We start from the raw sequence: 24116 nt of genomic DNA, 5'->3' as shown, positions 1-24116 counted from the left end.
GTCCCTCCGGGGGTGTTGCAGGGAGGAGGCTGGAGTGGGTGTAGCTGGTGATATGTATAGGCAGCCAAAACCTGGTGTTGTAATGTCTGAGACGGTCTGAGTTTGGAAAAGGCCCCGATGATATCACCCTGCAGAACTGTTAACGGCAGAATGCAGGAAAGGAAACGTTCACAAGTCCTTTCCAAATCTGTAAAGGAGAGGAATTAATGCTCTGTTTTCCCATCCCCATCACTCTGCTTGGAAATGGCTTTCATTCACCACCAGGCATCAAAAGGGGCAGTTCCTTCTCTTTTTTCTTCTCCTTGCTGCTGCCATCTCTCAACCACATGTAGCAGAGAGCACTGAGGGCAGAGAATTTGAGAGCAGTGGCTCTTCCTCACCAGATCCCTGTGAGGACACTGAGCTCTGCATACCATCCTGCAGTTTTGTTTAATCCACTTCCAGAAGAGATAAACGTGCAATGGTGCTTTCAGTGCTGCCACAGAGTATGCAAAAAAGAGATTAAGTTCTGCAGGAGCTCTCTCATGCTACTTCTCCTTTGTGGCTTCTCTCTCTCTGCAGCTCTCTGTACCCCCCAGCTGCCCTGCATGACTACCAGCCCCTGTTGGAGCCCCTTCCAAGTCCTGCACTGGAGGTCTGCTTGACTGCAAGACCTTCCCTGTTCATTGTGGCTGTGGCCAGCACAGTGCATCCCCCTCCCTGCTTAAGAAAGCATCTCTTTTCTAGAGGTCAGGAGTGATACCATGCAGAGGTTGCTTAGTTGCTCTCAGCTCTGCTTTTTTAACGTGATCCACCCGCTGTCACAGGATCCTTGGGAGGGTGGGAAGGAGAAGCCCGAAGCTGGAGCCAGTTAATGCAAATTAAGTGAGCAATACCCTTCACAGCACAAGGAGTGTGAAGAATGATGTCAACCAGTGACTGCTTGAACTAGGCAATTATCTTTGTGATTTTTCTCAAACCAAAATGTGGAGAATGTGTGTGAAATATTTCCCCCTAGAGCTTCATGCAACAAGACCTGCAGACTGACAGGACTGGTGTGTTGTAATGAGAACAAGTGAAAGTAGGGCCTGTTAAGCTGCTTTGACAGGGGGAGCTTTCTGTTTTAGCCAGTTGCTCATTGCCAATGCATACAGTCTTGCTTTCCCCCTTCCCTAGCGCTGAGGAGCATGGGCTGGTCTTCCTTCCGCCATCTGTGATGGATGAGATCAGTGTGGAGCTCCCGTCCTCCTGCTTGCAAAAGAACCAATGTCGTGGTCAATTTGAGGAAGGGGCAAAGCAAATAACAACCCTTCCCTATGGCTTTCACAAAATCTCATGTCCTGGACTCACCTATTCCGGCATGGACACTTGCCTGCAGACTGGCTGAGAAAGGACTGTGATAATTCGTTTATGCTTGTGAGCATCAGCCTGGTAGCAAGCATGGTCCTATCCTTATGGAAATAGAAAGATAAGAAATGGAATTGACTTTCCAATAACTTTCACTGATTTTTGGAGTGCAGCCCAAAGGACAGCAGTGGGGAGCAAGTCAGGCAGGGAGTCCGTGCTGCCTTAGGGCTGCAGAAAAGGTCGGTGTGATTTTCCTCTTCAAGGAGGGGAGTGAGAATCTTTCTCAAATAGTTCACCAAATATTGTGATCTGAATTGGGGGTAGTTGGAGCTGTTGACAGACAGGGGAGATAGATTGAGCACAATGCTAACCAGTTTAGCCAAAAGATGACTAAGGTGGGGGAAACGTTGTCTCCAAACATCTGTGAGGACATGGTGATTACGGTAACAACGGAGAAAATTTAGACTGAGCATCAGGAAAGTACTTCCTAGAAGTGAAATGTGTCCCCCCAGGGAGGGGGTGGGAGTCCCATATCCGGCAAGATGGGAACAGCAATAATAATAACAAATCTGATTGCTTGCCATGTAATGATAACAAATAACGTAAAATGAGTCTTGATAAAGAGCTAGAGTTCTCTGATAGCAACCAAATGCACAAGCCAGGGGATGAGCAGGGTGGAACTTGGGGGGGTTCTGATGCTGGCAGGGCACACCTGGGAATTCTGCTGACTTCCTTGAGCGGTAAAACCTGTATTTAGGCTTTTGTTCACTCAATACTTTGGAGCAGAGGAAAGTTCAATTCCTGGGCCCCTTCTCTGAGGTTTTTCATTTGAAAGAGGAGGAGTCTGGTACAGCAATGATCAATTTGTGCTTATTTGCTGGCAGTGGGATCCCAGAGACCCCCACACAGCTTTATTTCACTCCCATGCTGTTTGGAGTGGAAAGATCTCCCAGCAAAGAATGCGGAAAGGCAAATGTATGTTTTGATTGGGAGCTGTTCTGTGATATGAGCCAAGGGCTGGAGTGGGGTCTTAAATGGACAATCACATCCAGGAGTATGTGAGAATCATATGTGAGATGTGGCCAAGACCCTAGACACCCTGGCCAAAGCGAGCAGAGCAGGCAGAGGTGTAGATGAGAAGCGCAACTGAGTCTATGGGCCCAAGTGAGCCCCAGACACCCAAATTACAGGGCCAAGCCCTCGGGTTCCTCTGCAGCTAGTCTCTTGGAAAGAGACTAGTAACAATCTCCTATTTATACACCACTCAAAAAGATAGGGTTAAGGCCAGGGCTCTTTAGTATTTTGGGGCTTTTGGTTTTGGTGAATGATGAGTCCTTGATTTGCTTTGGTAACCCTGGAGCAAGATGGCAGCATTTTGCCTTCTTTGCAAACTTGAAGCCTTGGTTTTGTTTAGCATGGGCTGCAGTGCCAGCCCTAGAGGGTTAAAATGTGAAAGGGGAACACCCTGCACTTGTGCCCTTGCTCACTTGCTCTGCCGTTGATTATGTCCTAAACGGTAGTCATGAGATAAGAGAGAAAATATGACTGAGAGGGTGCTGGGAGAACTACACCAGTCCTGTGCATCACCTGCCCCACCAGTGGAAGAAGAAATGGGTGACTCAGGGCCTGGGAGCATGGCAAGGGCAGGAGGGAGGTGGCAGCTGCCTTACAGGGTCCCGGCTGAGAGTGACTGAATGCTATCCACGGGGGTCAGCTCTGTCCCCCAACAAGCTTTGTGAGGGCTGAAGGAGAGGAGCTTCCAGCCCTGCCTTACAGCAGCCCCAGCTCACGAAAATGTCAGACCAGAAGCACTTGGCCATGTGAGTGTGAGACACAGGCAAACGTGGGGAAGAAAGACAAGAAAAGGGGCTGGTGATTGAAGTCAGTTTTTATCCTGGAGCAGGTTTGTTGGAGTACATCCACAGCTGCACAATGAGTCCTCTCACAGTCTATAGGAAAGCAAGCACAAAGGGAAAATAAACTATAAGAATCAGGTATTTCAACAGCCACATCAGCAAGACTGTTGTCCGCAGTTATCCCAAAATAGGCTGCGTCATTTCATGCTCTTCCTTTCTCCCTAGTCCTGCTGTCTTCACACAGTGACCAGACCCCCAGTGCGCTCCTGCCAGGCACTTGTTAAACTCCTGTGCAGAGCTTGGGGCAGCTGAGTGCAGAGGGGGAAGGGGGAAGAGTGGATGCTGGCTTGGATGGGGAGGCCAGCCTGGACAGGAGGAGCACGGCATGCTTGCTTGGAAGTCCAGCTGGAAGCTCATGGAGGCTGCCTGCTACCCCAGGCTTGTATGGGATGGCTGCAAACTGTGTGTTGCTTATAGGGGCTTCCAAGGATGCTTCAAACTTGCCCCGATGTGCAAATCATACCTCCGCTTCTTCAGCTAAGGGTTCTCTTCTTCTTCTTCTTTGTGCTGTGAAGGGTTCAGCTCCCTGTGTCCTTGAGGCTGAAAGGTCCTTGGGTCTGTTTTCCACCATGAGAACCCACGTGGCTCACCCAGAGCCAACTCAGTATGTGGAAATGGATCAATAAGAGTGGCCCATCGTGGGACAGAGCCAGCCTGCAATGGCAACGTACCTCCAGTGGAAAATTGGTGGTCAGCTTTTCTCCCAGCTGCTACAGATGGGTGAAGGGAGCCCCGGCCGGCAGCATGCACACCATGTGCAGTATGAGGGAAGCCTCGGAGTCACACGAAACCCGTTAGCAATGTCACCTGTCACTTTTGTCTGGCTTGTGGATGGCCTGGCTGAGAGCTGACCAGCTGTCCCATTCCCACCAGCCCCACCTCTCTTTTGTGACAGGGGTACATAAACCAAGCAAGCATGGGTAGCCCTGAGCTCACCTGCACTGAAACGGCTCCCATGTCTGACTGCTGAGCTGGTGTGACGCTGCTCAGAAACGTCCTGCAGCAGGAGGCCAAATTGATCTTGTCACAGGAAGAGGAACCACCACAGCCAGCATGGCCCTGCACACCCTGACCCTGGTCTCTGGCTTTGCAGACCACTAATGGGGGCCAGCACTGGGGGAATGGTCATCCCCCCACCCTCCCCCAACTCCATTGCTAGAGCCTGGCTTGGTTTGGAGGTCGGGTACTGTGGCAGGAATTAATGGAGAGTCCCATGAGGCCAGTGCTGGGAATGATCTGGAGTGCAAATTTCCCCCTGTCCCTCCCTAAAGCAGACCTGCCCTGGGCATCATGACGGCCATGGAGAAGTTAACTCTGCAGCTGGGGAGACATCTGCGATTTGGCGAGGATAGGTTCTTTCCACAGAGGCTGCTAATTCTGCATGACCTAATCTGGGTTTGCTGCTTCTCTGCGCTGTGAGTCACAGTGCGCACGGTCCTTTGGTCACTGCGGCAGGCTGCAGGACTTCACAGTGGCCTTTTGCTCTTCCTAGAGAGGATGACTCTCTTTGACTTGGCTGCCATGTGCTGTTTGACACTTTCCATTTATGTGTAATAAGATCACCGCGATCTACAGCAACAGTAGGTTGTCATCCTAAGATCTTCTCAGCAACAAGCAATACATTAGCTGGCTGGGAGTTGCACTGGTCCAGAATGATGCCTGTATGAAAAAATTCCCCAAAGGAGCCATTGACAGCTCTTAGGAACTGAAGACCTTGGAGAGATACAGCCATTAGTGTGGGGCAGCTTGTCTTGTCAAGGTAAAGCTTTACAGAGCTGGGTGGAGGGGAGAAAAAAATTGGTATAAAAATAAAGCAGAAGCTGGTCACTCATTGCAAGACAAGTGCTGCCTTCCTCATCAGCCTGCCCAGCACCCATGGAAAAGATGTTGCTATCAGTAAACACAGCCCCTTGGCCGGAGGGCTCTCTACGCTACCCCGCACCTACTAGGGCAGCTGAGCCCTGAGACTCTGCAGATTCCCAAGCTGCAAGCACTGGGCCATTGGTACCAGATTAGCTCTTTTTATTTCCTTTCATTTAGCAGGATCCTGCAGAGCTGGGCAGCTGCCAGTCAGTCTGTCAAGACTTGAACTATTTTGGGAATTTTTATGATGGAACAATATTTTTTCGGTAAACAAACGGAAAGCTGTTAAACAGGGACCTTCACCTCACAGCTCCCGGTTCAGCTCCCTCACTGCTGCGATGCCACAGTGACTGTACTGTCCACTCTGCAGAGCTCCCTTCATGGCTCCAGCAGGGGCAAAACAAATAGCAGCTTTTTTTTTCCCCTTTTCATGAACTCCTCAACAACAAAAAAAAAAAGCTAAAAAAAAAAAAAAGAGAGAAGAAAAAGAGTAATTTTGGTTTAAGCAGCAGAAGCGTTTTCTTGGTGGACTTAACCCCTCACACTCCTGAGGGCAAGCTGTGTATTGGCTCTGTGTGCCATGTTATCTGACTGTGCAGCATCTAGTCACATCCCAGGCTGGATTTCCTCAGGACTGCTGGAAGGCAAATCCAACCAGCAGTGACACAGGGCTGACTGTGCACAAAAGGAAGACTTCCTTTTTCACAGTGTCTGTTAATAGGAAGCCCTGATGGAATCATAGAGTGCACAGAGGAAGGTGTTTGTATGGAAGAATTGAGCAGGGAAAGGAAGGGCAGAAACCTTTCCCACTCTAAAATGGAGGTACTGCATTTCTCAGGGGAGAAACCCATAAGGGACCAGTGAGTCCTTCTTGCTGCCATGGGCTAAAATTGGTTTCACGATTCCTATTTATTGGTGGCAGTGGAGAATCCAGTCTCACATGGATTCTCTGCCCAACCCTTCGGGGGAACTGATTGATGGCAAGACATTTGTCCACTCCACACGTGCTTCATCCATGTCACAAAGGCAGTTTGTGGTTTTCCTTGGTTCCTGGAAAGTCCAGTCCAGCTTGTACAACAGTGCTGGCTCATGCAGGCCCTACTGGCAGCCCGTTAACTCCAGAGCATGCAGATCTCTGAAACGTCTCGAGGGATGGCATTCTGCTTCCCTCCTCTGCCCCTCGTTCCACTGTCAGACTCATCAGGGAGTTGTAGTTTGCCCCACTGAAAACTTGCACAGTGACATATTTTGCTTGCCCCATCCTGATTCTGCCTTGGGAGCTCTCCTGCAACTCATTAACTGTTCTCACTCTGAGACTCTGCTACTAATGACTTGTTCAGAGGAGCCTTCAGTAAAGTTGCCTGTGAGCAACTGCACCTTCTCCCTGGCCAAGCTGTCTTCCCTTCTCTGTGGGCAGTCGCAAGCCCTGCGCTTTCCTCTCTTGTCCTCCGGTTTCTCGGGTTTCTTCTGTTTGCTTTTGCAGCCTCAGCAGGTCAGCTCTGGCACGTCTGTCCCTTACCCTTCCCCATTTCACTCTGACACTTCCTGGGATTCCTCCCATGTCCATTTGTATGCATGACCCTCTTCTTACCTACCCACCTTCGGCACCCTCTCTTGGCAGCTTCCCCACCCCGCTGTTAGTTCTCTTCCTGCCCTCTGCACCGAGTGGCTTTCCTCGCTTCTGTGGTCTGCTCTCTGCCATGTAGGAACTCACCTGGTCCCACCATGGGAGTGCCTGTGCTGTACGTTAGGGTTGAGAGTCCCAGGAGTGCTGGGAGGACAAATGGTGAGCGTCTCAGGAACTGCAGCTGTGGTGCTGTGGGAGAGATGCACAGCAGTCCTCAAGCTCCCTGGCATTTTTAAGGTGTCCCCATTCTGCAGAGACGGATTTACACAGGCCTTTTGGATCCCAGGTCTGCATTTTAAAGACACCCAAGCTGTCACAATCCCTGCAGCTCATATATCCTGTGATTACAGCTTCTGCCCTATGTTTATTGGAGTCCCACTCCTACTTCCTCTTCTTGGTTTGGCTTCCCTCTCTTCACCCACTAATTTCCCCTTTCTTCATTGCACCCCACATTTTAGCCCTATGAATTGAACTTACATGTGCTTAGCTGGTCCATCTGCCCCACAGAGAACATACTCCGTCCCCAGTAAATAGCCCAGCTCTCCTCCTTTTTATCTTTTTCTCCTGAACTGGTTGTGCTCTTCTGCACGGTGTTATCTCTTGAGCACTCAGTGGCTTACCCAAATCAGTGTCACTTATGCCTATCACTCCTGTTCCTCCTGCTCAGCGTCATTCCTCCCCTAAAGAAGGCTTCACGTTCTGCTGCAGTTTTATTCCTCTAGCTTTTTTTATCCACCTCGCTCTCCTCCAGGTCCAGCTGCACTTTGTCTTCTATGCCAGCCTGGGAGCTATGCTCCAGAATGGTCACAACACTAGAGGGGGAACAATCCTACAGCAAGTCATGCCAATATAATGTGTTTTGCTTATGCTTACCTTATGCCTCTCTGGGCCTTAGCCTATACTTGTCCAGCTCTGACTTCTTCATGTCAGGCCATCAGAGCCAGCTTTATGATCCCATGCTTGGGTTTGAGCACTTGTCACATGGAGGTGCAGCAGAATACGTGGGTTTGTCCCAGCAACTTCTCTGCTGTGACTTGGCTACAACCACTTGTAGCTCTAGGCACTGGGCACAAAAAAGCCCCTTTGCATCTATGTTTTTTACGGCTGTTCCTTCAGTCAGGTTGTAGATAGATACACGTACAAGGCTGGAAGGCAACTTAGCCCCTCTGTGGCTGGGCTATGGGGTCACTGGTGGCGGTCCTCCCACAAGGGTGCCTTGTACTTGGGAGGAGCAGGGAAGAGGACTCGAATGGTGACACTGGAAAAACCAGTGCCCTGGGCAAGACCTCAGAGTCCTGCCTCATCTTTGCTTGGTCCGCCTGTGCCTCCGCAAAGGACGTTCTTTCTCTCAGCTTCCAACCTGCAGGCATCTCCTGGTCCTCTGTTGTTTATGATACTGCAATTTGTTGCCTTGGAAATAAGTGCTGGTTTATCCCAAACAGAGCCTACATTTTCACAGCGCCATCAAGCAAGAAGAGCAGATGGTTTCCCCCATCTCTTCTGTTGTATTTCCCATTATCCTTATCCGCAGTTGGATGACAGGAATCTATGATTCAGTGGAAGTATCTGTGGCCTGGCTGTGTCTACTGGTGTAAGCTGGGGAGCCATGTTTCTCCTGTGATATGACATGCCTTTGTGTCTAGCATCACCATTTTGGCTTCTTGCAAACGGAACTTGACCAAAAGCCTAAAATAAACAACTTCTTTCTGACTTCAGTGGTGTCTATGAGTGGTGGGCAGAAGGAAGGTTCAACACCTGCAGTTTCTGTTTCCTAGGGCTTTGTAGTATCTCTCCGTAAGCTTTCAGCCCTCTGCAAGCTCATTTTACTGTTTTATATGTTAAACTTTGGACAATATATGCCTTGTACTCTCTGCAGACACTGGTCATCTTTTGTGCAGTTCTGCTGGGCCGAAGCTCAGCTGCAGTTTGGCAGCAGCTGTGCCAGGTAGGACTTGGTGAACTGGGTGGGTGCTAGGTCTTCATGCAGATGTCTTGTCTTGGAAGCAGTTTTCAGAAGAGCTGTTGGTACAGGGGCACAGTGGGGTCATGGCTCTAATACACAGATGAGGAATCAAAGACACGTAGGGGCTCTTATAGGGCTGAGGAGCCTTCAGGATCCAAAATGGCTGGGGGAATCAGCACTTCCAAGCGTGAAATTAATTGCTGTGCAAACAGTTCTGCTTTCATTCCTCGGTGTTATTCCTCGTGATTCAATCTGATTTGTTTGAATTCTGTTCTGATGTCCTACCCAGCACTTTGCTGCTTGGGTGCTGTCTTTCATTGCCAGAGCAAATGAGAATGAGTAAATTTAGGCTGGAGATTAACAGAATATTTCTTCCTTTCATAGCAGTAGGATCCTTCAGCAGCTTTCTAGTGGGAACAGAAAGAGAAAAAAACCCAACTGGTTTCAAGATTGAGACTGGTTAGTTTATGAAGGGGATTATAGAAGTGATACGGTTAGAGCTTGTGGCTGGATTTAGTGATCCAGTGTCTCTTCCTGTTCTACCTTTCTGGGAGCCAGCTATGTTTAAAATTCATTTGAAGAAGGGAAAATTAGCCTCAAGGTTCAAATGTTCTGAATTAAAAATGGAAAATGGAGCAGAGGCAATTGAAAACTTTGGTTCTTGGTTATCCTTGCCTAGCAGCAGGCAGGCTGCAGAGCCAGGGCAAGTGAGGAGGTTGGCTTGTGGAAAGAAACAAAATTCCTGTAGTTCAGCATGGAGATGTGGCATGGGGAGGGAAAGGCAGAGCCCTGGGGAGGGCGATCATGAGTGATGGGGCAGGAAAGGAGGGACAAGTGCAGTACTAGGATAGGGGGTGCAGGCCCATGAGATATGGGAGGAGCAGAAAGGAAGAGAATTGCCTTTACATACTGTATCTGGCTCTTTTGCTTATCACTTAATTTATCCTTTCTGCAATGAGTAACTGACTAAGGCTCCTTGTGCTGCACCATTAATCTGTGGCTTTCCATTAACAGGCAGGTGCTTGTACCCGGGGGACCACCATGCTGACTGCCAGAGATTCCTGGCACCGGGTACTACGGAGTTAAGCAGCCAGGCTGGAGTGTGCAAACAAACAGTGAGACCTGTACTAACAGCCCTGCTTTGTGTTAGTGGGAAGCACAGGCTCCAACTTCTTCCGATTTCTCACCTGTCCAGACTGGTACAGAGAGAAAATGCCTCTTGGAGTTGCAGAGAAAACCACACCTATTTACAGTGGATTCCCCAGGGCCCTCCTGTGGGGTATTAACCCTTCAGACCCAGGCCCACAGTCTCCCTTTGGCATGGAGAATTCCCCACCATCCCTGGGGAAATCAGCCCTTCTCCCTCTGCTGCAGGGATTTCTCCTGTTTGTAGCCCAGAGCATTGGCCCATCCACTCCTTAGAGCAAGTCACCGCTTTCTCTTTCCTCTCCATCCGTAGTTATCCTTGTCCTTTGCATAACTGCACTGGGGCTCTTTCTGTGGGACCTGGGCTTCCTGACCCAGCTCCTTCCCCCAGAAAGCAGAACTTGCTCTGCTGTGTTTGGGTTGGACCTGTGATCATGTCTCTGTGTTTGTCTCAGACCCCACCAAGTTTCCCTGAGATACCAGCTCATCCCTCCCCCTTGAAATATCCTTGATCTCTTCAGACTTCTTCCTGGTCTCACTGTTTGCTTTCCCTCTTTTCCCTGGTTTCTGAGTTTTCTCGGAAGGAATCCCGTGCTCTGGCCTCCTCAGGCTGGAGTGTTGTGTTGTTGTTTTTCCTTTCGTCGCTATGGGCAGGGATTTTAAATACTGAGCCAAGGAGAGGGAGGGAAGAAGGGAGGCTGTGAAAGAAGGAGGGAGTACAAGGGGAGGGATGAAGAAAGTGAGGAAAGTGAGAAAGCAAAGTGTGCAAGGGAGTGGGGTAAGGAAGAGACGGTAGAGGAATGAAATGGGGAAGGAGGATAGAGGGCATTGTGGAGAGAAACAGTTTTGGATAAATATCAAGGAGAGCTTTTACGCTGGTTCTTTTATTAATAACACTATTGCACCAGACAGCAATATCCAGAGGAAGGCAAGGAACTCCCCCCCATCTGCCTAGGACACAAGGCATGAGAGGTTATTCAAGGCAAAGAGATCTTTCAGAAAATGAACATCCAAGCCTAGAGCAGCCAGTAGGAGCACAGGCTGCAGCAGGGAAAAATGTTACATGGGAATTTGGCAGGTAACGAGACAATGTGAAGCACAAAGACCCAGAAAAAATTATAGGACCTTCTTTCAGTCTGTTGGAAGTAGGAAGCCTGGGAGAGGGCTGACAGGTTTTCTGAGAACAGGGAAGAAAGTAGAGCAGCTAAGGAAGCTTAGGGCTCTGCAGAGAAGCTAAGTAATTCCTATACCAAAAAGAAAAAAATATAAACCCCCCCTAATAGTGCAGCTCAGCTGCCACAGACCAGGCACCCTCAGGCAGTGAGAGCTTCTAAAAGCAAAGTCTGGTGTCTTAGAAAACAACAGTCCCCAGGACTGGGCACAGCACCTGAGGAGCAGAGTACTAGAGACCAGCAGCTGTGTGCAGAAATAGGGGAGGGCAGAGAGTGCCAAGGAATTGCAGACACGGGTCTTATTTCGATCCCAGATAAATTGCTGGGACGCTCATTAGGGATCTGCAGGTCCCCGCTGCACACCCACCTGATCTGCTACATTGCAGAGAAAAATCCACAGCTCACTTTCCTCTGCAAAGGAAAATCATGCTCCTGGAGCTGCTAGAAGTTATGGAGTGTTTCCTGCTGTAGGAAATAACAGCAGGACGTGGATTTTCAAAAAGCTGGGAGCAGTGTCTTTCACAGGGACTTCTCGACGAGGCTAAGCGGCCACAAGGTGATTTGTGCTGGCACTGCTGAAATACTGCAAATAAGTAGAAACCAAAGGCCCCGAAGGCTCAGAGCAGTTCACTTCTGGGAGCCATGCAGGGGTGGCTTTATGGTAGGATGGAAACTAATCCAGAGAATACTGTAATGCCACTGAGTGAATCTGGGATAGACCTTCAGCTGGAATACTCTGAGTGCTTCTCTACACCCTTGCTGGGGAAAATAGGGAAGATGCAGGCAGTTGAAGTTACTAAAAAGATGAAGCCCCTTCCACATGAGCAGGGATTGCAAGGAACACAACATGTCAGTTTACAGAGAAGATAAATGGAGAAGGGATATGAATTAGATAAGACTATGACTTTTTAGGAAAGACTATATATTTCAAAGTCTAAGCCAATGCCTAACTGACAAAGATAAGAAGGAAATTCCTCTCTGGAGAGGTTATTCCACAACTGTCCAACATAAAGATTATTTAACTTAAGGATTCAGCACTGTCAGAGACGAGCTCTTGCACAGCATTTGCCAGCCCTGGTATCTAATCAGTCCTGTTTTTATAAACAAGCAGCCTGGGGATCAATCAGCCCGTCAGCCTGTGTCCATTAGGGCACTGTTTGACTGCCGTGGCGGTGACTGCTCTGGCCTCAGCACTGCCACCAGCCCAGACCCAGCCGCTTTCCTCCAGTGACTCGAGGGCAATTTACCATCCTCCCACTCCTATACTGCTTATGTGATTTGTCTCTTTGCTCCCCAGCTCAATTCTGCAAAATGACTGGAAGTAACTTTTTAAAAAAGAAAAATCAGACTAGAAATGAGGTGGGGCTGCATGAAGGGAACAGCTAAATCAGAACTGAGTCGTGGCCGGTGGGGATGGTATGACGTGCAGCCAGAGGTGGCTGAAGGGCAGCTACGTCTTGACTTGCATCACCGCCACCCTCCCCTGCAGGCTGAAGCTCGCTCTTGCTGCAGATAGGTACTGTACTCTGACTTACAGGAGTTTGAACGTGTAAGTTCTAGGTTGCATCCTGCAGTGGATGGTTTTCAGTATTGACCATCAGGATTGCAGATAATCCTAATACTGAAGGCACAGGTCAGGAAAAAGGGAAGCAGATTCCTGAGGATTTGGGTGATTTAGGTGGGTGGGTGACAGATGAAAAGCACTGTTTCATGTAGCAAATGTTGGCAAGTGTGAGAGCAAGGAGCCAGCGTGAGGAATCCCAGTTAAGCAGAGCCACAGCACAGCTCTCTGAGCCTCAGTGGGTGGAAGGGGAATCATTAACCCTGTCAGCCTGCGCAGAGAGGCAATGCAGGAGGGAATTTTACATGTAGGAGTTCAACGTGGCTTTGTGTCTGTCAGGCATGTCCCAGGTGCACATTGTTGTGCTAGTCAGCCCTGAAAGTGTTACAGAAAGGAGATGAACTGGAGTGGCTAACATCCTGATTAGGCCTAGAATATTAATTAATATCATGCACATAAAACTGCTTGGATGTGCAGCAGAGATATTTAAGTCTAGTGTATCTTGGGCTTTCTCAGCCAAGAATGTCCCAGGGAGGTTGCTGTGAGCTCATCTCCACTGATGGTGGTATCAGGAGGGTGCAGAGGGCAAGCGAAGGACTGTCATTGCTGGGGTCTTCAACATGCTTTCAGTGCGCTTGGAGGACATGGCACATTACATGTCAGGGACCCTCAGGAGCCTTATCAGCACTCTGGCTCTCATCGCTGTGCCACAGATGGAGCTGTAACAGGAAGAGTGATGCTGAGAAACCTGGCAAGATGGACCAGTACTGACTCTGCCTCCCCTGGCCACCATCAGAAGACACGAGCCTGCCCCAGGCAGCAGCCACTCCTGCTGTGAGAGGGCCACCAGACCGTCCAGAAGAGAGGGGTGAGAAGGACAGGGATGGCTGCAGTGCCATTACGTGGCATCCTGGCCTAGGCCTGAATCTGGCCGATGAGCCGCACAGTTCATCCACATGGGGAAGGCAGAGAAACGCATGCTGGCAGGCAAGAAGCAAAGGCTTTTCCCAAGGACTGAGAGCAACTCCTTTGCAATCAAACTCCTCTGCTGGTAGAGCTCTGTTTTTGCTCTAGAGTTTGCTCTGTTTCTGATAACTTTCCAGCCCTGTGTTGTGTTGCAGGGGCTGTTGTTTCCACATCCATGAGCCTTCACCTTCCACACACTTTACTTTGGACAAAAATATGCAAATTACCCCTTTCGTCCGAGGAGAAAGCCATCTTCCAAGTGGCAAGGTACCGACAGCTTTTTATATTCTTTGCAGTGGAACTTTTGCTTTTTTTCTCAGCCACTCTTGTCTCCCTTGCAGATGCTGCCATTCCCACTTTGTTAATTTGTCTTTGTCAGTGCATGTTTCCACAGCAGTGGCAAGACTGACCAGCCCTGGTAGGGCCAGCCATGTTTACCCGACCACTCTGCATCCTTCGGCGAGCAGCCTGTTGATGGTGACTTTTCTGTTCACTTTTACCCACTGAAGCCACAAATTCTCAATGAATTCTTATGCCTTTTCTAGCCCGAATGAAACTATCTGAAAAGTAAACATGTTTGGTGTTTACATGAGGCAAAACCCAGCTTGGGAAAAGAACAGTTCAAGCACAGGCGGCTGCAAGAACAAGGAAAATTCCCCTGTGAGACAAGAGTTCCCAACTCAAGAAAGAATGATGCAAGTTTGTCCCTGTAAATATGTGCGTAAGCACTGTCCCGAACAAGGATGCTTCCCTGGAACTAAGCTCTTCAACAGTTAAGTCCCAATTAGGACTAACTTGGATTATCATAATAATGGAGGCTCAGCTGCCCCCAGGACCTGCAGAGGGGAAGCAGGGAAGGAAAGGCATTGTAGGCCAAAGGGTGGGATTCAGCTATACCCTGTCCTCCCTGCTTCCCGACCTTCTTCAGTGCAGTCTTGGGTACACATCTTTGAAATCAGTTCACTGCAAACATGCTGCGAGTGCTGGTCATATACAGACTGGTAGGTGTGGGGTCCCTGCTCCTGTCCCATGGGGGCTGGCTGGTGGGGGAAGAGCGCACGTGAAGCAGTCAGTACTCGAGGCTGGGGCTGTAGGTGTCTATGTTTCAGTGAGATCTCCCAGCTCTGCCCACTCCAGAAAGGGAAATGAAGAAGGGAAAACCAGTGGAAGACAGAGCAGAGAGAGCTGTCTTTCTTCCAGCCTCCAGTGGAGAAGGGGAAATGGCACTTTCCCACCTTCCCCAGGGCAGGGAAGGGCTGCAGGAGGAACCATGTGCTGGACTGGACCTTGCTCAGCCAGGTCATCAGCCTCCTCCGAAATCCCCCTGGTTTTCCCTCTTCTTTCCCTCAGGACACAGCTGTTGTGAGGGAGCTGCCGTGCCCTGAAGGCAACTTGTGTGAATTGCTAGAGAGAGATGTTGTTTGTCAGCCGCACTGGGATCCCTCCAGCTTAAGGCACTAGAAAAGTCTGTCCTATCTGATTTCGGAAGGTGAAGAAATGCATAGGGGAAAAATACATCTCAGGTCGTACTTCTCCCTTCCCCCCAAGATGAGCTGCCAAGATTAAAGAAATATTGGGGTTTTTTATTGCAAAGGTGTAGAGAAAGTATTCTGCCTTTCTGAAGACAAAAAGATAAAAGAACAACAGCACGAGGAGAGTAGGAATGAGGATATGTGTGCAATATCCTGCCGAGCCTGGCTGTTACCTATTTCTGTAGGACAACTTGGGCAAAGTACACTGAACGCAGTGTTTCTGGTCCCCTGTTCCTGCTCAGTCCCAGGTCTCCAGCTGAATTCTCTTTCTCTGGCTGAGACACAGATGAAGAGGACAAGGCCGGAAGCGCTGGCGGTGAGACATTGTGGATGATGAATAGCCTGAATTGTGGTGAAAAGAAATGGAATTGGTGAATGCTGAAAAGAAACAATGACTGACAAGCCAGGAGAAGGAACACAAGGTAGGGTGGATGGTGCCTCTCTGTGCAGCTGGGTAGGTGGGGAGGATAGGTCAAAGAGACAGCAGTACTGCTCAGCTCCATGACAGACTCCTCTTGTCTGTAATGACCTGCCCACAGGGCACAGGGACACACAAGAGGTCTCAGAGGAATTTGCTGGTCGCGAGACCTCACTGTGGTTCATCCTGTTTGGGAGACACGTCTCTCCTCTTTCCCCATTTCCTTTGGGGATAGGTTCAGGCAGAGGGAGCTGGGTAGTGCCGCTCAGCCCGGTAGTTTTGTTAACCACTCTAGTATTTTTTCTTTCTAAAAAAAAAAAAAAAGGAGTGTTTCTGTCCTGAAAGGCTTTAGGAGCAACAGCCCTGGAGCATGCAGTACCTGTGGCAGGTCCAGCATGGCCCTGCGGCTGTGCAGAGCTTCGCTTCCCAGAACAGTTTGGCAGATGCAGGTGGGAAGAGGACAATGTTAGGGAGAAAGAGGAAGGAGACAATTCAAATCCATGCAAATAAGTTATCAGGAAGGCCCCAGTCTGCCCCCTGCTCCCCCATCTCCACCTGACACCGTGGTGCTAGAGCACGGGGCATCATGAGCACGCCTGTGCCCCGGGCAACGTACCTCCTGGGATGTCCCGGTGACAGTAAGGGAAGAAGACCAAAGCAGCCGGGCAGGGGAGCCTTGAACCCCCCCCTGCTTCCTCCCGGCTCCTCGGCAGAGCTGGGGCTGACAGCCCTTGACCCGTGTACGGGGGGGGGGGGGGGGGGAGACAGCATCATGTGGGGCGTGAGCAGGCCAGCCTGGGGTGGGATGAGATGAGAAGGAGCTCGCTTCCGCAGGGCAGCGGGGTTGCCCTGCAGCCCTCCCTGCCCCTGTGTCTCTGCTGCCCTGGGTGAGGTGGGGCGGGCGCTGGGGGGCCCTGGGCACCGTCTCCGGCCCTTTGCCTCCACGTTCCCAGGTGCAGGACTGAGGAGCGGGGGCTCCGCACAGAGCCTGCCCCTGCGGGCTGGCCCGGACAGGGCTGCGGCGGCACCGGGCCGGGTGGCCGGGGCTGCCCGGGAGCGGGTCCTGGCGTGCGCGGGGGCGGGGCGCGCGGAGCCGAGAGCGGGGGAGAGCGCGGAAAGGAGCGCGGGGGGCAGCCCGCAGCCGGTCGGGGGTGCCGAGGTGCCGGGGTGCGGAGGGGCCGGGGGGGCGCCGGGGCTGCCTGCTGGGAGGGCACAGGCGTGCCGAGGGGTGGCGGGTGCGGAGTCCCGAGGTGCAGGATGCGGGGATGCCGGGCTGTGGGGCGCGGGGTGCCGGGGTGCGGGGTGCCGGTGCCCCGGCTGGTCCCACCCCTGCGCGGCGCTCCCCGCCCCGCGGCCGCGCTCCCCCGCCCTCCCTGACGTGTGGCGCTGGCAGCCCGGCCGGTTCCGCATTCCCGACCCCTCCCCGCAGCCCAGGGGCCGCTATATAACCGGGGCTGATGCAACCCACCCCGCCGCCCGCCACAGCCTGCGGGAGGCACGCACCGGGGCGGTGGGGGGCGGCGGCGGCGGCGGGCCAAGGCGCCCCGGCGGCGGCCGGTACCGGCGACATCGGCACCCGGCGGGGCCCGGGGGTCGGGGCAGCGCCGCGCAGCCGGGCGGCGGAGGCGGCGAGGCTGAGCCTGCAGCCTGCGCCCGGCCCCTGCGGCCGGGCCCCGCGGGCACCCCGGCAGCCCGGTCCCCCTGCACGGTGGGTGCGGGCGCGGGCGGGAGGGGGGGGGGGGGGGAGCGCCGGGCGGGCCGGGATTGCGGGCGGCGGGGGGGCGCCCGGAGGGAGCATCCCGGCACCCCGCGGCGGCGGGCAAGGCGCTGCCCCCCGGGCGGCGAGGGGGGCCCGGCCGCCCCCGGGCGGGCGCACCGCGGAGGTGTGGGGAGACCCTCCGGGGCGGGGCGGGGCGGGGGGAGCGGCCCGGGCGGCTCAGGGCAGGGCTGCTACCCCCGCAGCCAGCTACGCGCGGGGGCTAGGGCTGCCTTGCGGGGGTGCCTGGCAGTGGGCTGCCGCCCCCCGCCCTGATCCGCTGCCGGGGCGGTGGGGAGCGGCCTCTCCCCGCTCTGGGGTGCCCTGCCCTGCCTCCGCTTCACCTGTCGGCCGGGCGCGCAGGGGAGGGAGCGGCCCGGAGTCCCTCCGGCCGCCGGGTTTGCGGCGCGGGGAGGGCTGGCGTTGCGGTGAGCCGTGCCCCCAGCCCGCGGGGCCCTGGTGAAGGAAAGGGGCCCTGGAGGTTCCCCCACCGCTCCGTCCCGAGTCCGCTTTAGCAGTCAGGCGTGGAGTTGAATGGAAGTTGCATTCTTTTGCACGGTCTGCTCCAGGAGGCGCTTTTCTTTTTTCCATGGGAGGGAAATGGGTTTGAGAGCAAATTGGGGGAAAGGGAGAAATACCAAGAGAGCGAGAGCCACGTTATGTTTCCATTTTCCTTTAATGAAGGCCCTGTGGAGGTGTATTTGAAAACACAGGGTCTCCTATGCCTTCAAGGAGGGTGAGAACACTGTGCTGGCTGGTTCCAGGGCCATATGCAGCGTATGGTGGCCAATGAAACGGGGCCTGGCTCGTTCTCTTGCTTGTCTTGGCAGCCTGCTCCATGGCTTGTATTACCAGCCCTGGAACACAACCGCTGCCAAACTGTGTGTGTGTGCGTGTGTGTGTGTTTGGGCTCCGAGAGCTCAGCAGAAACAAATGCTTCTGCAGCTCAGACCAGGTTTTTTTAGCTAGTTTTGAGAAAACTTGCATGAAAAACTCTATCTGGAGGCTGTTGCCAGAGTCTGCACTGGGAAATTGCTGGTGAGTGCTTGTGTGGGGACATCTGGGAATGCCAGTTGTTGGAGTTCTGATTCTTAGTATGACTCCTAGGGATTTAAAAAAAAAAAACAAAAAACCACAAAACCAAAAACCTGCCCATCTGCGGGGTGAGTGGGTGGGTGCGGGAGCTGCCATCCAAACCGTCCCTATGTCAAGCAGCTATTGGTTGTCCCAGGTTCCTGGGGTCTGGGGGATTAACAAGATCTGCTGAGAGTTAATGTGCAGGTTGCTGCCTCTGTCTCCTTGCTGAGACACCTATGGAAGCTTCTCCCTCCTCTTCACGGCTGAGCGTTGAGCGTTTCTGTCCTTACAGGATGCAAAGGTCTCTGTCCTGCAGTCCTTGCCAAGGAAGAGTAGGTACTCCCTCACACCTCTTTCTTCCTCCTGCCCTCTCCATCTGAGCAGTGTGTCCAGCTAGGCTGCTCAAGCACAGGCAGGACTGAGCATCTGCTCTGCTGTCTCCTTCCCTGTGCTAGTGTTTGCTACTTCAGCTGCATTGCCTGGGCCAGGTACTTGGCAGCACGCGGCGTCTTGAGCGTGAAGCTGTTGAGAGGCTCTTTTCACTGCAGTATGCAGTTCCCTGTGGACCTGGCCCTGGTGTGTGGCATGGACCCCGTGCCAGCCTGCATGTGTCCTGCAGTGCCAGTGCAGCAAGGATCGGGGGGCATGGCAAACCTGATGCCCTCTATCTTTGGCTGCTTGCATGGATTTCTTAGTTGCTCAGACTGTCCAGAGTATCAATCCAAACATTGCAGGCTATTTTAATATGCAGCCAGGGAGCTGAAGGTCTATATGGGCCTCTCAGCTGGGCAGAGCTGTTGCAAACTAGCCAGAGGTGGTCTTTATATGGATTAGAGGTCTTTATGGATGACCCTGGCGTTCAGGGCATAATTTTGAGAGTTTGTAAGGGGGGGCCTCTCATCATTGAGGCCATCCTTGGCCCCTGAGAGCAGAGCTCTGTGCTGGAGTAGGGTTGTCTTCTTGAAGAAGATTCCAGCCCTGACCACATGTGGTCATGGAAGGTCCTGGGGGATTTCAGCAAGTCGGTCATTAGCCTCAGTGTCTGAGCTGCAGCCTAGCTCAGACCAGGATATTCCTTCCTCCTCAAATCCCTTTGAGCTGCTTCAGGCAGAAATAGGATAGCTTTTACCTTTCTGCTCTGTACTGCCGTCCAGTGGGTGGTGCAGCATTATTAAACGTCTGCCACAAATAATTAATTGCAATCTCTAATACTGTAATAATTAATTGCAATTGTTTGCAGTTATTGCAATTAATTATTGCAATAGAGGAGCCTTGCTATGCTAGGTGCTGTACAAAACCTTGCTGTCACAGGTTGCTTACAAGTCAATCGCTGCATTGCAGTGGTGGGGGCAGTGTAATGCTAAACTAGAGCTTTTTACTACCCTGTGAAGGTATGGAGGAAAATGCTCAGGGAAAAAGAACTGTGAGCTGACTGCTTTGCTAATGGCAAAGGGGGGGGGGGGTGTATTTCTAAAGCTGAGGATTGGAGGACCAGGATCCCCCCTCCTCAAAATGGGGACAAGGAGAGAAAGCATTAGACAGGCAGGTGTGGGGGCCTGATGGTGTGACTCAGTTGGGTGGGGGGCTGCAAAACTGCAGTTCTGCTGAGGAGAGGCTGTCCGCTCCAGGCTGCCCTGTGGGTACAGTGCAGGGAGCTGCGTGCCTCCCCGATGGAGAAGCGGGAGGCAGCAAGGCTCTCTGCATTCTGGTTTCCAGAAAGGTTTTCATAGCCTTCTGTCTGTGAATGACTCGGATGTTCCTCATGCCATCTGTGTGAAACTAGATGTGCAGGACTGAGCCAGACTGTTCCCACTCACAAAATGGGTTTAGACTTCCATCTCCCCAGCAACTGTCCTTCACAGCTCCTTCCTTTCTTCAGTATTGTAGCCCTGTAGTTCACTCACTGAAGCTTGGGAGTTAGGGATGGGACATTACATGAACGGGTGTTCACAAACCCTGCAGCTCTTCTCCCACCACATGGGGTTGCTTGTGGGAGGAAGGGAACAGCAAGGGCAGTAGCTGGGGCTGTCTGTGGGAAGGGCACAGATGGTTCTTTGGCCCTGCAAACTCAGGGCCTGGTCGTAGGAGCTGTCTCTTCCTCTTGGGATGGAAGTGGAGTGTGGAGGTTAGTGAGGTACTACGGTGTCTTAGCATACTGAAGTGGCATGCTGCAGCTCAGTGCACTTGGTAAGCCATGCTGTCATCGTGCCTTAAACTGGCCTTTAAATAAAGGGTAATCTCCCTGATGCCATAAAACACTAAGTTATGTTAGGTCCTTGGTAAATAGAGAGCATCCACAGTTTTTTCCCAGCGTGTGTCACTGCAGCTCTTCAGTACACCACAGGTGGTGGGTTCCTTGGCATCAACAGGTTCAGCAGATGAATGAATGCATGCACAGTGGCTGTTGTTAAAGTCCATGTTTGCCAGCACTACTGCATGGGTATCTGAAAAGACTGGTTACAACCAAAGGGCTTGGCTGCTGCTGTGTTCTGATGGTTGGCAAATAACTTTGGTACTGATCAGTGTGGCCTTTGGCTCTGGCGCTGCAAGTTACTGCTTTTAACAATGCAGACCAGAAGAAGCTAGACAGGAGATGGGGGGGGGACCTGCTGTAAGGTACTAATCAAAACTAGATACATCAGACTCCTCTAGACTAGATGGCGTTTGTGTGGCAATGGGAGAGTATTGCATTTTAGACAACAGAAGAAAACTGTAATTTCATGGCTAGGTACTTGTGGCACTGGGAATATGGGGTAGTGGCTTTCTGCCTTCAACTTCATTGTGCTTAATGTGGCACTCACTGGGGGCTGAACCTTGAAGTGGAGGGAGGTCTGTAGGCTCCAGTGACCCTCAGCATGCTGCAGTCTCCCCAGCCAGAAGAGTCCAGATAGAAAAAAAGCAAGTGGCTCTGTGCTTCAAAGGAGTGATAGGCAACTGCCCTGTCTTTGTTTAGGAAGTTACATTCTTGGGGCATGAGAAGTTGGGATGTTAGGAAAGGGCTTTCATATAAATCATCCTTCTGCCAACAGAAGGAACTAGAAAGATGCAATGTATGACATGCAGGCTGAGTGAACTTGATAGCCAGGAGCTAAAAAAAGTAAAAAATGACAATAAAGCCGTGGTAAAATCTAAGGAACCAGAAGTTGCTTCTCATGGATGGTAGCATTACTTTTGATCTCCACAGCAGAATTATTGCCTGTTGGCAAGGAGCAGATGAAAGGCTAATTGCTGTGACTTAAGTGCTCCAAGACAGTAGATACAAATGGCAATAGTATGTTAAGTGCTAACACACTGATGAAGAGATCAAAGATTGCTTGTATGGTGGCTTGCAGACTTTGGCAGTGGTCCGATGTGTGGCAGCTGACAAGTAATGGCAGGCACCCAGGTTGAGCCTGGAGTGAGAGGACAACAGGCAAGCATGGCCTTGGTTTTTCAGGCAGCATGGAGAAGGGCTGGTAGGACAGACTTTGCCTTAGTGCAGCACTTAACATGGGCAAAAGAGAAACATGCTGGTATTTACAGAGTGTCAGAATCTGCTGGCTGGCAGTATTAGGTGCTAGACTGGCTCTCTGAGCATTGGAAGGGTACTTGGATCAACCATTGCAGATGTCAGACAGTATAAAATACCTTACGTTGGAAGAAACCATGATCTACAGACAGCAAAATCAAAAATAAGGTTGCAAACAGCCCTCACTTGCCAAGGAAGCTGACAACAGAGATAAGACAGTAATGGCAATTTAAATTGAAGTGTGACTGTCGGAGCTTGCTTTGGGCTGTTGTGATCCTCTCTGCATGATGATACTGTTGACACAGCAGCAGCAACTGCTTTGGGTTTATAAAGAAGCAAACGGCACCTCTGGGTAAGTGAGGATGCATAGGATGGTCCTGGGGGAACAGTGGATACAAAGCAAGGCCATTTCTGCACAGGGAAATGAATGTATGATTTCAGCACAGGTAGGCATTCCTGTGCCAGTTTTAGTCCGTGGGTAAGAATAGCACTGAAGAGGTGGCAGGAGGGGTGTGCATGCAGGCTAGGAACTGGAGCACAAGCCCCTGGGGACACTGGGTTACGTGGATTATGCCTACACATGTTAGATTTATGCCCTAAGTGCTGTGCAAACATCAGCTCCCTAAAACAAACAAACAAAAAGAGTCCCCAGAAAAAGCTACAGCAAAACCAGTATGGGAAGAAAAAAAAACGCCAAGCAAATGAAGATTAGAACTGCAGGAGAAAGAATAGGAGGGTATGCAGGGACAGTTTCACTGAGGAAGCTGAGCAACAGTGTGGGACAGTAACAACTTAGTAAAGCTTCTTCCCACTAAGTCGTGGGCTCCAGAAGATAGCAGACCCCGGCAATAGGAGAAAAACTATGAGTAATGGGTGTTGCCTTTAAGAATTACTAAATCAACCAGTGTCACAGACTGTTGACCATAAGGACATAATTGGGGGACAAAGCACAGAAACACTCATCACTGATGGGAAAGATGCAGCAAAACCAAGGTGAGCAAAGGAAGCTGTACTGTTGTCAGCTTTTTGGGGATGAGACTGCTAAATAAAATAACTGAGGCTGACCTGAGGTTGACCAAGACCACAACAAGAACAGTGCCAAAGCAAGGATGCAAAAGTGACTGTAATAATTAAGAGGGTTTACAGACATTTTGGCAAGAGGTCAAGTCTTGTGTTACAGCATTTTAACCGGAACAAGGGGAGTATAGAGGCAAAGCTAAGGAAATGCAAACTGAATTTTGACCCATGAAATCACGTGTTGACCAGATTTTTGCTGTGAGGATAGATGTGGAAGAGAGCATTGAATGACACAAGCTGCTCATCGCTGAACTGAAGTTTTAAGAAAGCCTTCTCTGTCTCATAATTCACTCTGGAGCATCTTGATGTCGTGGCATGAAATGATGAATAGCATCAGCGCAGAAGCCACAGCTACGGTGAATGTAAACTTGAGCAGCTGGCGTCACGCAGATCCCAGTGTCAGATGTAAGACTGCACGTTCTCTTTCCCCTCGCTGCTTTGCTTTGCTGTTGGCTTCATTATGTGAAAAAGCATAGCTGATACAATGCAGAAATTGTGTGGTTCAGCCGCAGGAGACCAGAAAGCTAGGTTTTACTGAAGACACAACGTTTCTCGGCTCGTGTAAGGGGACATTGAAAGACTGCCTGGCATTGAGGGAAAAAAAGACTGTGTTAATAATCAGTTATGAAAAGAAAAAAAACCTAATAAGAATCCCAGCTAAAGCACTGTGTTAGAAAGTGAAGGAATACAGAAGTGAGTTGGTTCAAGGGCCTTAGAAATAATAAACACTGCAAGGGAATATCCAGAAAGGAATTGGGAATTGGCAAGGCACCAGCCGTATTCACCCCATCCAGCAAGACATGATTATTGAAAACCTGCAACTTAAAAGTCAAACTCAGATCTTGAACTTCAAAGTTATTTCTGCCCTACCATGCAAACGTGGTAGAAATATGCTGAAGCTACAGGCAGGCATATCAATGTATTCCAGGGTAACGGCCTCGGGAAGAAGACCAAAGTATTAAACAGAATTACATGCCTTGGCTTTTTTGACATGATTGAAATACAACTTCTTACCTCTAGCGTTAACCAGAAAAGAAGCTGAAAGTATCTGGGACTTGGGTTGAAAGGAAAGCTTCTCTTACAGGAGGAAGAGGCAAAAGGAGTGGAACAAGAGAGTCCCTCCGATCGGCCGGGAGTGACAGTGCCTGGGACTGAGGGGCATCGAGGCCTGGGCAGGGTGGTCTGTCACTGCATCCCCGCTCTGCAGA

The 24116-nt window shown here is 51.1% G+C and overlaps 1 protein-coding gene across 4 annotated transcripts in view; it reads left to right on the top strand.

Annotated features, from left to right (window-relative positions):
- JDP2 (Jun dimerization protein 2) overlaps nucleotides 1-24116 on the top strand; it is a 56999-nt gene that overhangs the window by 21955 nt on the left and 10928 nt on the right. The window contains exon 1 of one of the 4 annotated variants that reach the window (XM_049825818.1): nucleotides 15473-15494. The exons of 1 other annotated variant lie outside the window; for it this stretch is intronic. Coding sequence is in view for 1 of the 3 variants with exons in the window: in XM_049825817.1 (XP_049681774.1) it covers nucleotides 23214-23313 (100 nt within the window). In the remaining 2 variants the exon portion in view is untranslated. Of the gene's footprint in view, nucleotides 1-15472; nucleotides 15495-17084; nucleotides 17199-22778; nucleotides 23314-24116 lie in introns of those variants that run through there. 2 more of the 4 variants (XM_049825819.1, XM_049825817.1) reach the window with 2 other exon arrangements.

This window comes from Accipiter gentilis, chromosome 22 (assembly GCF_929443795.1).
Source record: "Accipiter gentilis chromosome 22, bAccGen1.1, whole genome shotgun sequence".
NCBI lineage: Eukaryota > Metazoa > Chordata > Aves > Accipitriformes > Accipitridae > Astur > Astur gentilis.
The sequence above is the reverse complement of the archived record's forward strand: the minus strand, read 5'-3'. Positions and strand labels throughout refer to the sequence as shown.